Source organism: Venturia canescens, chromosome 9 (genome assembly GCF_019457755.1).
Source record: "Venturia canescens isolate UGA chromosome 9, ASM1945775v1, whole genome shotgun sequence".
Classification (NCBI taxonomy): Eukaryota; Metazoa; Arthropoda; class Insecta; order Hymenoptera; family Ichneumonidae; genus Venturia; species Venturia canescens.
In genome coordinates, this window is record NC_057429.1 from 17,550,792 (window position 1) to 17,565,917 (window position 15,126).

Genomic DNA, 15,126 nt, shown 5'->3' on the forward strand with positions numbered 1-15,126 from the left:
TCGTGGAAACGGAATCCTGACTGAGAACTAAGAAACCCATTCGGAGTTGGGAAATAAACGAAAAATGCCCCCATCATTCCCCTCCTTTCAGACTGTTTTTGTCTCTATAATAACGCGGAATTCTTACACTCTTATTAGAAAAATTAATTTTTAAAATTTTCTAGCACATAATATACCTCTCGAATATTGCACTTTGATTTGAGTAACTTAAAACTTTTTAAATTTCTTGGAAGATGGGGAAAGGGAGGTCGAAGCATTTTCTAATGACCGTGTTCAAAATCAGTCTTCGTGATTAAGGCAAATAGGGCTCATCAGGCTCCAGATTAAGGTCGTTTGAATAAAATTGAATCGAAATTAGGCGAAGAATTAATCGTGTTTCTGACTGAAGTGTTTATCGATGATACACACCGCTGAAAAAAATGCAGAACTCGACGCTGATTAAATGATCTACAATGTGAAAGGGTATGGAATATAGAGACAAGAATGTAAGAAAATCATTAGGAGAGAAAAACAATATTGTTTTTATAATCTCACAAGAAATATCTTACATGATATTATTGGTTGTTTTCATTTTATTTAAATCTACGCTTAGACTTATTGGACTCATTTTTCAATAACTATCCATGTCGAAATTGAAATTCGATTATTAAGAAAAAAGAAAATAGCAATAATAATTGGCCTAGTAGAATAAATAAAAGTGATCCGTACATAAATAAATGTTTTCATCTCGTCAGTGATATCGGGGCACATTCAATGAGAGAATGGTGTGTCAAAAAATTATAATTTTCAGTGAAATTTAAGCTTCAAATTGTAATTGTTGTTGATAAAAATTAGAGGTAAAACGAAACAAAATGGACACACGCCGAAATGCGTACGTTCGAAAAATTCGATCGAATAAAAATACTTTGTTTTTTAAACGACGAGTCTGAACGATAGATCATTTTCAAACTAGAGGATTTTGTGGCAGTTTTCGACAACAGTGGCTTTTTATTAGTTCCGCAAATAAAAAATAAGAAAGAGGAAAAAAGAGGGTGGAAAAAACAGAATTTTTCCTTCCATTTTACCAGCGTTAGAAATTTTTTATGAACAATTTAAAAATAAAATGTACTCGAGCTCTCCGGACGATATACACTTTCGAAACAACGTTTTGGGAGAACAAAAAACCACTGTTTCTATACCGTACACGATTTTAGCACAAGTATTTCCTTAAATATATATTCATATATAATTATGCGTGTACATATTCGTCATACATATATATATATACATCGGTGTGTGTATATATATATAAATATATATAAGTGCATAAATTGCATTCAGAATAACGAGTTATTCCGAGTTTCCGTATTCATTTTTCTAATTTTGTTGTTGTTGTTGTTCCTTATAAATCGTTAATAGCAGAATTGATTTTCGGTAGGATTGATCTATCGATTGAAGGAATAAAACGTGAATCAGCAACGTCTTGATGTTCCATAACTCAAAAACGTTTTCGTCGTTCGTTTCTTTTTAACGAAATATTATCCTGTTCATTACATTGCAACGGCCAGAGTCCATTTTAATTTGAAAGGTGACTTATTGCGAATGAGCACAGTGCATTTGTTCCTCAACAACGTAATTTCTCGGTAGTTCTGAGTCTGAAATACACCTGTCGGTGCTGTTTCACGACCATTTTCTTTTCGTAGCACTCGCGCGCTATGACTCCTAACCCAGGGAAGGGAAACGTGTGCAAATGACATTTTTTGTTTTGAATACTTTAACAATTAAAAAGCACACATTACCGTTGAAAATTATTCTAGTCTAAATTTTAGCGTCTACAAAACTTGAAACCGCGGAGAAAAACCAGAACACGTTGCAAGTTTTCATTAAATAAAACAACATGCCCACAAACATGTTGATCTCCATTTCCGGTGTAATATTACTCGCATTTTTTACTAATTTTTCTCTTCGTTCCCGTTCACGATCGTTCTGCTTCCCGTTGATGACAAAAACAACGGTTATATCTTGAGTTTTATGTATACAAAGAGCCAGTAAAAGTTTCGGCTTACGAAACGCAGACTGTAATGAGAGCTTCCTCCTTTTTTTAATCGGGTTTATCGTGTTTTTCAAATCGAGCTTCATTATTATTGTTATTATCATTATTATCGTTATTGTTTTATGTACAATCGTATTTTTCTAAGTCCATACACATACGAAATGTCTAACTAAACGACTTCCTTACGCGAGTCTTAAACGACAATTTTTCTTGCCGAATTCGTTCAACACATAATTCTCTTACACTTGTTATTCTCATCGCCCCCTCCTCCTTCATATTTTTTAGTTCGTTTAGTGAATAAAACTTTATCATTACGATTCCAAAGTTCCTTGCTTTTCTATTTTCTCTTGCCTTCCTTTTTTTTGAATTTCTCCCTTATTTTCCCCACGCATACATCCGAGCTATCCAGTGCACGAGTCACCATTACAAATATGTACTAATTACATTAGGTATAAGAGTCTTCTCCACTGAAATTTTGTTTGTTCTTCTCCACGTTTTCTCCTTCCGTTTCTTTTTTACTTCTCATACAGCACTTTTTTGTTTAGAATAATGTTCACACACCCTCGCGATCCCACTATTCTTGTACACATAAAAAATTATACTGTATCTCTCGTTTCTTCTCTTTCTCCGTTCTCGATTTCACGTCTTTTGGCGCATCGGACTCTCATTCTCGCCCTTTCTTTTCGTTCATTCATGATAAAGTTTACCCGGCCGTTTTCCATGTCAATTTTACTATAATCCCCTCGAACGACGAGAGAAGAAGGTGCTGTAAGATCCAGGATTGTCTCGCTGGTTGAAGTATTAAAATACGTAATCCGCAGTTGCCATGTCTATCGCCCATCTGAATTTGTCTCGTTGAGTCTTGTTGTAAATCTTTTCAATGGGGACGTTGTTCTTTTTGCACCTGTAGATTAATAAGAATTTCCTTGAAATGAATTGCCTTTAGGAACGGGACATGTACGAGAGATTTCGGCAATTTGATTGTTTTGACTTACCATGCAATGGAGATTCGTGGATCGAGGTAGTTCAGTTTTGAAGTTCCCAAGGCAATATCCTTATTTTCCTCTCTGTCGGTTGCTTGAACTTCCAATTTGGCAAGTTGTTCCTTTAGTCTTTCTAGGGCTTTCTTCTTTTTGTCATAATTACTGGGGAGGGAAAACAAATTATATTAAATAGAATGAGTCGTATGAAATGAGTGAAAAAAAATGAGGAACTTTTGAGTGTATCAATAAAAATGAAAAAAACATACACTTTTTCTTTCACCGAGCCATTTTTGGCTTCTCGTTTAGCGTCCTTGACTTGAGCTTCGGTTTCCTCGATAGCTTCTTTCTTGGCCTCAATTTTGGCTTTCAAATTTTCCATAGATTTAGCATGCGTTTTTGGTACAGAACGTTGATGGTTACAAAGAATGGCAACGGCCCGATTAGCTCGATTATAAGAAAGAATTTTTTCGGCGATAGTGTCATCGGGATTGGTTAATTCCTCTAATTGTTGTTGCAGCGTCCACGAAGCGTTGTAAGTCCTGAATACTTTGGCTGTAAGACCTTCCATCAATTCATTCAAATGTTTGTTCAGCACGGTTGTGTTGAGACGATCAAACAAGTCATCGCCGGGAGCTTTGTTTTCCATGAATAGGACAAGATTTTTGAAAACGCGTTTTTCGACAGGTACCTCGTTGTAATATCTTATAGAATCTTTACCGAGGAAGTCGAACACAACGACGTATTCTTTGCCATCTTTTTGCTCATGCAACGAGATGTGCTCTACGCGAAGGGAACAGCAGCCCACGGTATCAGCTTGATCCTCGTCTTTCTCGTTACCCGCTCTGAGAGCCAATTTGTCAACGAAATAAAGCGCGACAGCGCGTTGTCTGATACGCATTTCTTTGCTCTTCCAATCCTCGCGATATTCTGCTCTTATTTTGTCAATGGATTTGGCCAATTTTCTTGCAGTTTCGTACTTCTGCCAATCTTTCTCACCCTTCAATTTACTCGACGGATTAAGCATGACGTATTTAACTTGACCTTGTACATTCTCTGTCCACGACGCCAGCCACGTTACGTTCGGATCGTGACGAATCTCCTTCCATTTATGACCCGGCGGTGGTTTCGGTATGCTTGAATCTTTCGAACAATTTATCAGCACATCCTCTGGCAACACTCGTTTTTTCAATTTTCCCATTTTCGGATGCTCTCCACGGCCTCGGAACAAACCCGGTGGCTCTATTTTGAAATTACCTATTTTCTCTTTGTGTCCGTCGATCGTACAAAAACCATACTCCTTTGCAACCTCCTCGTTCGCTTCTTTTAACGCTTTTTTCTCTTCTTTCGACATCGCTTTACGTTCCTCGCTCTTCTCCAGGAAATACGCATGCATCTCCTTGAAATTGCACTTTTGAAGATCATTTATTTTTGATCTTTCACTCTCCGTCATTATAGAACGCCAATCATGCATGAAGTTGTCATTGAATACAGCTTTCGTTGTGTAATCGTGGTCCAACATACGAGCGTAAAATGTAGCTACCTCCTCGGTGTCCGGAGCCAATTTCATCTCTTTACCATTGTAGTAGAACTTTACCTTCGGCGGCAATGGCTCATAAGCTGGAGCAAACACTGGACCTTTGTGTTCCAGAAAATGCCATTTTGAGCCATCTGATTTCTTTTCTTCTTCCCACCTGTTTGAAAAAATTAATATTTTAGTTATTTCTTTTGATTTTTCTTCATGTATCTTTTTTTTTTGCAAAAAGTTCATTGAAATATTGACTTCAAATCATCATGCTTTGGGTTTAAGCACTTGGAATGTACTTGAGGTCGAAAAACCTGAGATGGGGCCTAAACTGACATTTGAGCAAGTTTTTTTTTTAAATTTGCTCCTCTTATTAATCATTTTTGAAAATGAGTATTCTTTTTTCATCAGATTTGTTAGCAAAGAATACAAGAAACGATAAATTTCGTGTCACGAAAAAAGGTAGACAAAAATCGGATGAGTAAATAAAAAATTGAGATTTTCACAAAGTCATAGGCATGTGCTTTTGCAATAATGACAGAAATTCAAATATTTTTTTTTTCAAGTGTTGCTGGATGAGAACAGTAATATCGATTAAATTATAAAAGCATAAGGAAAAAAAACAGTTCAAACATTACAATTTTATCATAAATTTGTTCGAACTCACTTTGTTTTGTCTCGAAATTTTATAGGTGCGATATATTTGTGAAAACATAACCTCGTTATTTTAGAAAAGCACATAATACGACGAATTATGGATGAAACGTGGAAGAAATTGAAGAAAACAGATTTCGATATTTGTGCGTTGACATGCAAGAGTAATTTTCTCATAATTCATGTACAATGTCAAATTCATTTTGATTATCCATAAATCTATAACAAACTTTTTTCGTCTGTACACAAAAATCGAGGTTATGTGCTGAAGGCAACACGCTAAGCGATCAACGTTCACAGCGCCCCCAAAGACAAATATAATGAATTCTCTCTCTCTCTCTCTTACCATTTCCAAACTTCAGCTTCCTCTTCGACCTTTTTCTTCTTTCGGGGACTCGTCGTCTCCGATTTCACGGGCTTGGCGTTCTTCTTTTTCGGTTTCTGTGTCACACGAAAGAATGATTCACTATCATTTCATGTTCTACTTGTCATTTGTTTCACGTTGAACGAAAAATTGAGCATGTTGAAAATTCGCCAGAGATAAAAAATCATCTTTCGAACAAGACATGAATAAAAATATAGTCATTTTTTGAATAATCGGAACTTATCCGAGCAGTTGAAATACAAAAGTAAAATTATATTTAGCTAATTAGATCACGAGTTTCGATAGTTTCAGAAAGCGAACTCTTTAACCCTCAGAGTATAAAAATGGGCCTGAGAGACCCCAAAGAACTCAACAAGCCGATAAGAAAGTGAAATCCCGGACATTTACCTCTTCAAGATCGTCGTATTCGTCGTCATCCGAATGTTTTCTCTTTTTTTTCTTCGGCTTGGATTCTTTCTTAGGTTTTTTCCTTGCTGACAACGGAATGTCCTCCTCATCATCATCATCGAAATCAACTTTCCGTTTGATATGCGAAGTTCTGGCGCCCTAATAACACGCAATGTATATTCATCTTACAAATTGTAAAAGAAACGTATTTAATTGAAGTACCCTGTCTAATGTAGCGTCGTGATTGATTAAGGACACTGTGGAATTGAAAATCTTCGGACTCGTGTACTGTGCAGTAGCATTTTCGAATTCCATATCACAGCTATTTTCTTAAACTTTATTCCCGTGTTGTTAGTTTGTAAAGCTGAATTTATCTGTATGTTATTCATTTGTAGTTGCGGTAAACGCGAGAATTTCGATTTAAAACAAGGATGTCAGGTTGACAAGAGGCTTCGATGTGACAAGCCGGAAAAAAACAAATGAATTTTTGTTGCTGTTATTGAGAAAACGTACTAGTGGAATATCTTCATCCGATTCTTCCTCAGTTTTCAACGTTGTATTGTGAAGCTCCGATAGACGAGTGTCGTTACCGTCCGTCGAATCCATTGTCGCATCGTTTCGAACATCGTCCTCTTCCTCTTTGATGTACAGTGGGGCCTCTTCTCCACTGTCGTCGTCGTAGTCGGGCTCTGCGATTTGCGACTTGACTTCCTATTGGTGAATAAAAAAATGTATTAATCATTGTTAAGTAACGTCTTTTGTCCTTGTACGTTCAAAATTCTCATCAACATTCAATAATTTCGCTTCGAAGCCCATCCTACCGAATTCTATCGAAAATTGTTTGTCCTATAAAATGATTGATATTCAATATTCATTCAGACATAGTCGATCGCGCCAATGAATTGACAAGATTTTTTTTGCAAACAATGATTGGCTGATCAAATCATTGTAAAAAGGCCGAGAAAAATATCGTTATAATTGGATAAGGCTTTTGATTATTTAAAAGTTCAACCGGTTTGCGGTTTCTTCGAGACGAAAAAAAACGAACCTCTTTAATTTCAAGCTTGTAAACATTGTTGTGATGAATTTCTTGTTTCTCGTAAGTTTCAGTCTTAATATCATTTTCCTCCTTAATCTTTGGCTCCTCTTTGATCTTTGATTCCTTCTTGTTTTTGTCATCCCGGTGTTTAGCTGAAAAAGAAAAAAAATTGACACATGTTGCATGTCAGAAAGTGTCCACACAACTACTTTGTAAGGTAATAGTAAGCATGAAATGGAATTTTGAAAAAACTTACATCTATCTTTGTCGTGACGATGACGATCTCGATCTTTCTCATGACGATGTTTGTCCTTGTCTGAGGAACGATGCTTATCTTTCTCGAGCGACGAGTGAGAACTGGAATGCCTTTCCTTGTCCTTCTCGGAGGAATGTTTGCGATCTTTGTCTTTGTCCTTGGAGGATAGACTCTTGTCCTTGTCACGAGAACTCGAGCTGTTCATGGAACTATGCTTGTGCTTGTCCTTACTCCGGGAACTATCTTTATCCTTGCTCGAACTTTCTTTGTCCTTGTTGGAACTATCTTTATCTTTGCTCGAACTTTCTTTATCCTTGGAACTTGCATGTCTGGAAAAAATGATTACGAACATTATCCACACGAGGAATTTCGAATCAAAACCAAACCAAAAAAAACTTGTTAAATGTTTCTTAAGCAATCATTTAAAAAGATGCTTACTTGTCCTTCGAACTCGAACTAGATTTGTGATGATCTTTGCTCTTGTCTTTATCCTTGCTCGAAGAGCTACTCGTACTACTCTTATGGTCCTTGTCTCGGCTCGAAGAGGAGCTGCTCTTTTTGTCTTTTTCTTTGCTATCTTTGCTGCTGCTATGTTTTTCCTTATCCTTGTCCTTAGAAGAACTAGAGCTGGACTTGTGCCTATCCTTGTCTCGATGCTCGCTCTTATGGCTTTTATCTTTGTCCTTGCTACGTTCCTTGTCCCTGTGTTCGGACTTGTGCGATCTCTCTTTATCCCTGTCCCTGTGCTCCGACTTGTGCTCTTTCTTACGATCATAACCATTGGACATGCCGTTCATATGCGCATCTAGGAAATCAATTCATACATTTTTCAGCATATTGTGCACAAATAGCTTTTTGCAGATGAAACTTTGATCAACTGTGGCTCAGACAAATTGTCACATTTGATTAAGAGGGATGGTACCTTCACTAATAAGATTTCACAACAAAGATATTTTTAATAGATGATTTTCCCAGATTTGAGTTGACCGAGCATAACCTTTACAAAAAGAATAAATTAAAAAATTCATTGTCTTCCATGCATATTGAATTTCAGATGAATTTCATAGAGCTCAGAATAATTTGCTTATTCATGTCGATTCTAAGTTTTGTGATACATTCGCATTGGATTTTATTCGAAATTCATAAAATATGAATTCAAGAAGAACATTCGAGATTGGACGATTCTTATCTGTGACTGTTTGAATATTTCAATACGAGTTATCGAGGGAAAAAAAGAAATGAAAGATTCAAGCTAAAAAGTGATCATAACAGAGTGCAAAGTGAAATTTAAATCAATTAACGAGAGAATGAATGATCGAAGACTTTGAAAGCCATTATATTGAAGACCACGTGCAGTTTGGACACGCAACACGGCGTACGGGATTCGCAATTTTTGCAGGTGCTTGCATTACCACTGTCGGTAAAACGGAATTTAACATTTTCACGAGTTTGTCGAACATTCAAAACATCGAAGAATCGAGAGCCCGGTCTGCATCAGTTACTCAACTTGAAAGGTTTTGGGAAAAATGCGCATAATATTGAGACAAATTTTCTGAGAAATCTGCAGAATCGAAGGCCGAGAAAATGCGTTTCGCCTTCATCGATATTTGAACCGTGTTTAATTATCGTGATGCCAAAAAAGAACGTTCCAAATCGGCAGTTTTTTTTATCAAAATACAAACTAATTTGACTATTAAAATGGAATTTCAAACGCGAGGTATAAAAGCCACGAAACCCTGCATCAAAAAGTTTATAACGTGCTTGGCAGCTACGTGAAATAATTTTAGTTAAAGCACGGAGTATCGAGTCGGTAGACGATCGTAAATAATTCAAATGGTGCGCGAGGGATGAATAAAGGAAAAAAAATACAAGTAACAAAAATATCAAACATGAGGAAGCCTAGCAAATCTAGAGCATGTGAATCGAAGCACGTGTTCTGTTGCAGCCGCTTCGTGAAGCAGATTTTTAAACAGCTCGTCTTTGAGAAAGGTTGTATACGAGAACGAGATGAAATTTTTTTTCACAATTTTTTTGTTTATAAACAAAGTATATTGTTTCATTCCATTCACTTACCTCCATGATTCCCGGCCGCACTGCTATTTTCCTTCGATATTTTTTCCTGCAATAGTAGAATTAAAAGACACTCATCGTGAATACTACAACAAAGCGCGTAATATTTTTATTTGAGAAAAAAATATAAAAAATACAGCGCTCTATTTGTTTGTTCGATAAAAGAAATAAAATGCGGATCTCGATAGTGAACGGAATTCAATGAAACCCTTATTGCACGTTGAACGAGGCCAGGCATCGCGGAGATAGAAGGAATATATAAGCTGTGCGGGACTTAGCCGCAGACGCCATTTTGGGACTTAGAAAAATTTCGCGTCCTCGCGAAGTGCTACGTTACAAGAGAACCGAGGCTAAACTTGACCTTTAATGAAAATTTCAAGCACGTACGTCGATTTAATTGTACTTTTATATGCAATATCACAACTTACCTGGTCGGAATGCGGCCGGGATACGGCTTGCTCGACCTCCATTTCTCTCTCGTGACGTTGGAAAAAAAACCGTTCACACCGCGAACTCTCTGCCGTGATAGACTCCCGGCACCGATGGAGAGAAGAGGAACTCTAACCAGCGCTAAGAGAATTTTGTACTAACCCAACGGGGAGAGAAAGAGAGAGAAACGAGTGTTGTACGCTTGGTTATACGCACACGCACACAACAAACTCAGTCACTCTGTTCCGCCGCTGAGACTTCGCCAGAAACTATCACCCGCTGTCTCACTACCAGCGACTAAGTGCCAGAAATTTTATAATGCGCATGCGTTCTTTTAACACGCACACCAACAACCTGCGCCGTACAGTGGCGCCATCGCTTTCGCGCCCCACGCGAAATAGCATTCGTGGCAGACGAACGACCGCACGCGTCTTTTTCTTTTCTTCCTCACATCCCCTCAACCCGGATCCTTTTGCCACACTTGTTTAAGGTTCTGTTAATGCTTAATTCTTTGAGTTTCGCTCCCAATCTTGCAGCCAAATCCATTTTTTTTATTCTTCAATCCGAAAAGTATCAATTTTTTCGCCAATACAGCATCGCTGTTCAAATCCTATAAATACACAAAAAATTAATTTTTTTGTCCATAAAATTGTTAAAAGTTATCAATTTTCGGTATTATAAGATAATTATTGAAGATAATTATTGAAATTTTCGATTTTTTCTGAGTTGTCAATTTTTTCATATTTCCCGTTCATAACTCGAGTTAATTTTTAACCTCAAATCTTTTCAGTTTTACCAACAATAATTTCGCACATATGTTCTTTATTTACTTTGCCTTTGAAATTGCCGATCAAATTCAAAGAACATGAAATATAGCAGAGGTTTTGTCGTCACGTATTGATCGATTCGTTAAATTTCACGAATGCTACGATGTCAGGTGATTGTCTACAACGCAGAGACTGAATTCCCGATTATATCTCTTTTCTTTTTCCAATGCAAACTTTTCACTAATCTTTGCATGGAAATGAATTTTATTGTTAAATTAGGTAAATTTTGGGACTTGAAACAATTACGAAACTACCCCGAATGTAAGTTATCCCGATGTTTTTCTCGGTACATTACAATAATGTTTTAAAAGATGAAAAAAAAAACGTTTTTCTCAAAGGCCGATGTTCGTGAGGAAAAAAATCAGACGCGACAAAGTTTCGAATTCAATATCGAAGGACGTATTTTAATAATATCTCTTTGATCGTTATCACCGATAGCTAACTCAAAAAATGAAAAAGCGCAAAAATGTTGTATCAAAGGCCTGAACTGGTTGAAATTTTAACCGAGTCCAACATTTTTGAACGCACAATTAATATTACACGAAGATTTTACTATTTTTCGATTAAATTAATTAAGATTCATTTTTAGGAGAATAGAAAATACTTCGTTCCTCAAATTATTAATTGGCTTTGCAGGGAAAAGGGAGTTCTGCAGGGGATGTAAAAAATTGGAAATAATTTTTTTCGTTTTTTTTCTCGTATACAATGTTTTTTGTAATAATTAACCACGCTTGTATCCCATGCTACTCACTACAGATAATTATCATTGTAATTTTTTATTTAATGTGGGATTTCTAAGGACACAGATAAACATTTGAAAAATATTCGCACAGTCAGGAAAATGTATTGTACAATAAAAGAAAAACCATCGGTTCAGAGACTTTATTCTGAACATACAAAATTTGTTTTAATGGACGCTTCTTTTTATTATATTTTTTCTCAAAACTTTGTAAATTATTGATAAAAATCACGATTGTTGCACGAATATTCGTGCGATGAAATAAAAATTTGATTTATCTCGACCGATACTGTTTTGAAACAATGAATTAAAAGTTGTCTGATCATTTTATTATAGCATATCCAGTGTTCACAACGTCTTATCTCGACTTTGGAAAGAATTTAGCAAATTGTTGTACCAGAATTGCAATGAGATAAAAAAATTATTTTATTTTTGTATAATTCATCCTCTTAACGGAGGTTCATCATAATAATAGTTTTTCACCACATGATCAGTTGTGTTTAATCCCTCTTTATATTCAATTGGCTTTCATAAGATAGCTCGTCGTTGATACATAGTAAATTCATTTATGCGCTATTCAACGGTTTCATCTTTATATTATTATTAGTACAGCAGCTCTTGATTCAAATAAAGAGTTTAAAAAAATCAACGTGCTGGCAATCGGAGGAAATAAAAATGATTTCGATACCATTTCGTAATGCTACATTCACTTATCTAAGATGCATCCTTACGGTAACAAAATAGTTTGTACAGTTATACCAGATCACAACTGTCTGACATTTTCAGGGTACGAGACAGAGATCGATCCTGTGCTTTATAATATCCGATGTGAGCCTGGATTTCTTTTCGTTATTTTTATGCCGATTCTTCATTGTTAGAACACTTTTCGTTTCATTAAATTCACTGCTTCGTATACTCTGGTTTACCCTCTGCGTTCCACGTTGTTTTCATCTTTTGAAAAGCCATCACGGCATATAAGGCTGCAACAAGTTTAATGATGGGTGATAAAAATTTATCGAGGAGCATTCGTTTCAATTTTTATGCATAAAAAAAACAGAGGTCGAAAAAGTCGGGGAATATTATCACTGTTTACGGTAATTCTGGAAGTTGTTAAAATAAAACTCACAGGTAGCTTCCCATTCAGGTTTGGAAAGTGTGCCGATTTTTCGGTGTCCCGTAGAGCTTTGCATGTATTGAACTGCATGTTGATAATCTCCGGGATTTTGTCCGAGGAGAGGTGCTTCTAAATACGGTGGATATGTTTCGAGCGCTTGTATTTTTCCCAGCAAAGAGCGACCTTCGGTTTTCATACGTTCGTAAAAGTCTTCGAAGCGCTCGAAAAGTACGCATTCTAGACCAAATTTGAGCGCTAATTTTCTAAGTGTTGGCTGGTGAACGAGAAACTCGGGACAATCGACAACACCTTCGAGGCAAAAATTGTACTTCGCACCGAAAAGTGGTGGCGGTTTTGTCTTGTCGCACTGAAAGTCGACCGTATACAGATCGTTACCGTACTTATTGCCATCGCATTTGTACCACCTCGAGCTGTTGGAGTAGAAAGAGATATAAATTTTTATCATCAAGCCACTAAATGATCATGGCATATGTTCATCCGTTAACTCATATTGTTCTATCTCATTCTTTTGAGTATCGAGCTAATATACATTGGTTTTATAATCAAAAAATATATTGAAATATCTAGATTTATTATTCTGCTTCAGTCAATTTAAAAAAATTATCGTCCAAGATTAATTTGTAATAGTCTTCTTGTATCTGTTTGAACTCACACTAAATCATAAGCATCGGGAAGAGTCGCAATGAAGTAGCCACCTGTTCGAAGGCTTTCGGCTGCGTTACGCAACATACATTCAGCCTGCTGTAGGGATTCGAAGCTGTAATGGAACGCAAATTGGCAGCTGACGAGATCCAACTTGAGACTGGGATCCCTGTATTTTTCCCTTAAACGAACCTGAAACCTTCCATTTTAACGAATTCCCATTGTCAATTGGCTGCTCTCTGCCGTACAGAGTCATTTCGTTCTCTTTTCTTTTCTCTTAGTAATCTCGCGTGCCATTTCGTGGCACGGCGTGAAATATCTCAACAAAATAGTTACCTTTGTGCAATCTTGGGTCAAAAATTCGGCAGTGAACACGGGTGCAAAACCTCGTTCATTTTTGCTTCTACTGATCATATCGTTGTAGCGCGCTTGACACTGTTCGACCGAAACACCAGCTATATCAGCGCATATCAAATGCGATATATTACCCTTCCGCCATTTAAAAAGATCGCCACCTTTGCCGCAGCACATATCCAAAACTCTGATCGGCGCTCCGTGACTGTTATCTTGTCTGACTTTTGCCACGTATTCGCCTGTAGGAAAAAAATGGCTAATTTATTTTTCAATGTATTTTTATAAACCATCCTACATACTCTAAGTGACTGCTACTATTTTTTGTTCATGACGATGTTGTTATTAAATCCTTTTCAAGGAAAACCAACCAAATTAATTTCCTAATGAGATAAGAAGCCACAGTCAGGGTTTGCAATATTTTACTAGATTTTTTAAACTATCGGGCCAGAATACAATAAAATGGATTGCATGTTCTAGGATCAACGAATATTAATAACAATAAATTACTCACTTATCAGCATGCTCTTGATCCAATTGTTGAAATTTCTCATATAAACAATACGACTTTGATTTCTTTTGTTGAATCCAGTCTCTTCGAGTGAATTGTAATGTTGAGCAACTTGGAGCGTATGGTCTGTGACAGGTTCAGGTTCTACAACTTCTCTACTTGTTCCAGTTGACAAATCGGACGGAGATCCTGAATTCTGTGGAATATCCATAAAAAAATTCGATTTTTTTTGGACAAATTTACAATTAAATTCTCTAATAAAAAATTTTCCGATGCGATCCGTCCAAACAAATTTTAGTGGAAAAAAAATGGAAAAATACTGATAATAAAAATTAATGTATTTACCGATGACGCTTCAGACTCGTCGGTTTTTTTCGCAATTTTTGCCGATATCGCCGGTTCCAGATCAGGCGAAAGTGGTCGTTTCCCAACAGGTTTTTCGTCCTCCGATTTTTTTTCATTGACGCTTGATGATGTTTTTTCCTCGGTCTCTCCGTCTCGCTTCTCCTCTTCCTGCTCATCTGGAGCTCGGGGTGAAGACATAGTCGTATTGATTGTTGAATTTATCTTCCGAGGGTTTAACAATGTTTTGTTTAGAACTAAAGAAATTTAGAAATGTTCGATCAGCGATTCTCTTTTCTCTGTCGCTTTCTTTCTCACAATTGGTTTCACTTATTTCTTCTTCTTTCTCTCTTACTCTCTTATTTATGGCTGTCTTCGGTCTTGCCGCTCTCAACAAGCGAAAGACGTCGTGAAATACATTACCGGAAACGGAGCGAGAAAAAATTACTTCAAATTCCGTACATATTTTGAGAAAAAACGTGTTCAAATGCACTGCAACACTTTGCCGATAAACACTCATTCAACATATTCATTTAATACCTATATTTATCACGAGACAGTGAAAAATTAGCGCGTGAGGAATCAACGAAAAATATAATACTCCAAAACGCTTTAGTATATGCGGTGAAGAAGATACACCACTGCATAAACCGCTAGCTCGGCTAGCTCGGCTTGATTTGTGTCGATGCGAGTGTTACCAACTCTTGTTTTTTAATGTCCAGCCACAAATTCTATCGGTAACAAAAAGTGCTGTAATAATATTCTGCATGACTTCGTGTGCAATGCTTTCCCTGCTATATGTCAAAGTTTTTCAACATTAGT

At 36.7% G+C, this 15,126-nt stretch overlaps 2 protein-coding genes across 2 annotated transcripts; both read right to left on the reverse strand.

The window, feature by feature from the left end:
- Window positions 1-497: 497 nt before the first annotated feature.
- Window positions 498-10,028, reverse strand: Top1 (topoisomerase 1). Its single transcript, XM_043427713.1, has 11 exons — window positions 9,757-10,028; window positions 9,332-9,377; window positions 7,697-8,063; window positions 7,259-7,587; window positions 7,012-7,154; window positions 6,477-6,674; window positions 5,964-6,122; window positions 5,538-5,632; window positions 3,282-4,706; window positions 3,028-3,177; window positions 498-2,936 (listed from the first exon to the last, which is right to left on the reverse strand). Exons 1-11 carry the CDS (start codon window positions 9,796-9,798, stop codon window positions 2,834-2,836), a joined length of 3,057 nt encoding a protein of 1,018 aa, XP_043283648.1. The 5' UTR covers window positions 9,799-10,028; the 3' UTR covers window positions 498-2,833.
- Window positions 10,029-11,452: 1,424 nt separating this feature from the next.
- On the reverse strand, window positions 11,453-14,974 carry Rnmt (RNA guanine-7 methyltransferase). Its single transcript, XM_043428797.1, has 6 exons — window positions 14,308-14,974; window positions 13,966-14,158; window positions 13,437-13,693; window positions 13,111-13,292; window positions 12,450-12,868; window positions 11,453-12,303 (listed from the first exon to the last, which is right to left on the reverse strand). Exons 1-6 carry the CDS (start codon window positions 14,503-14,505, stop codon window positions 12,224-12,226), a joined length of 1,329 nt encoding a protein of 442 aa, XP_043284732.1. The 5' UTR covers window positions 14,506-14,974; the 3' UTR covers window positions 11,453-12,223.
- Window positions 14,975-15,126: the final 152 nt, after the last annotated feature.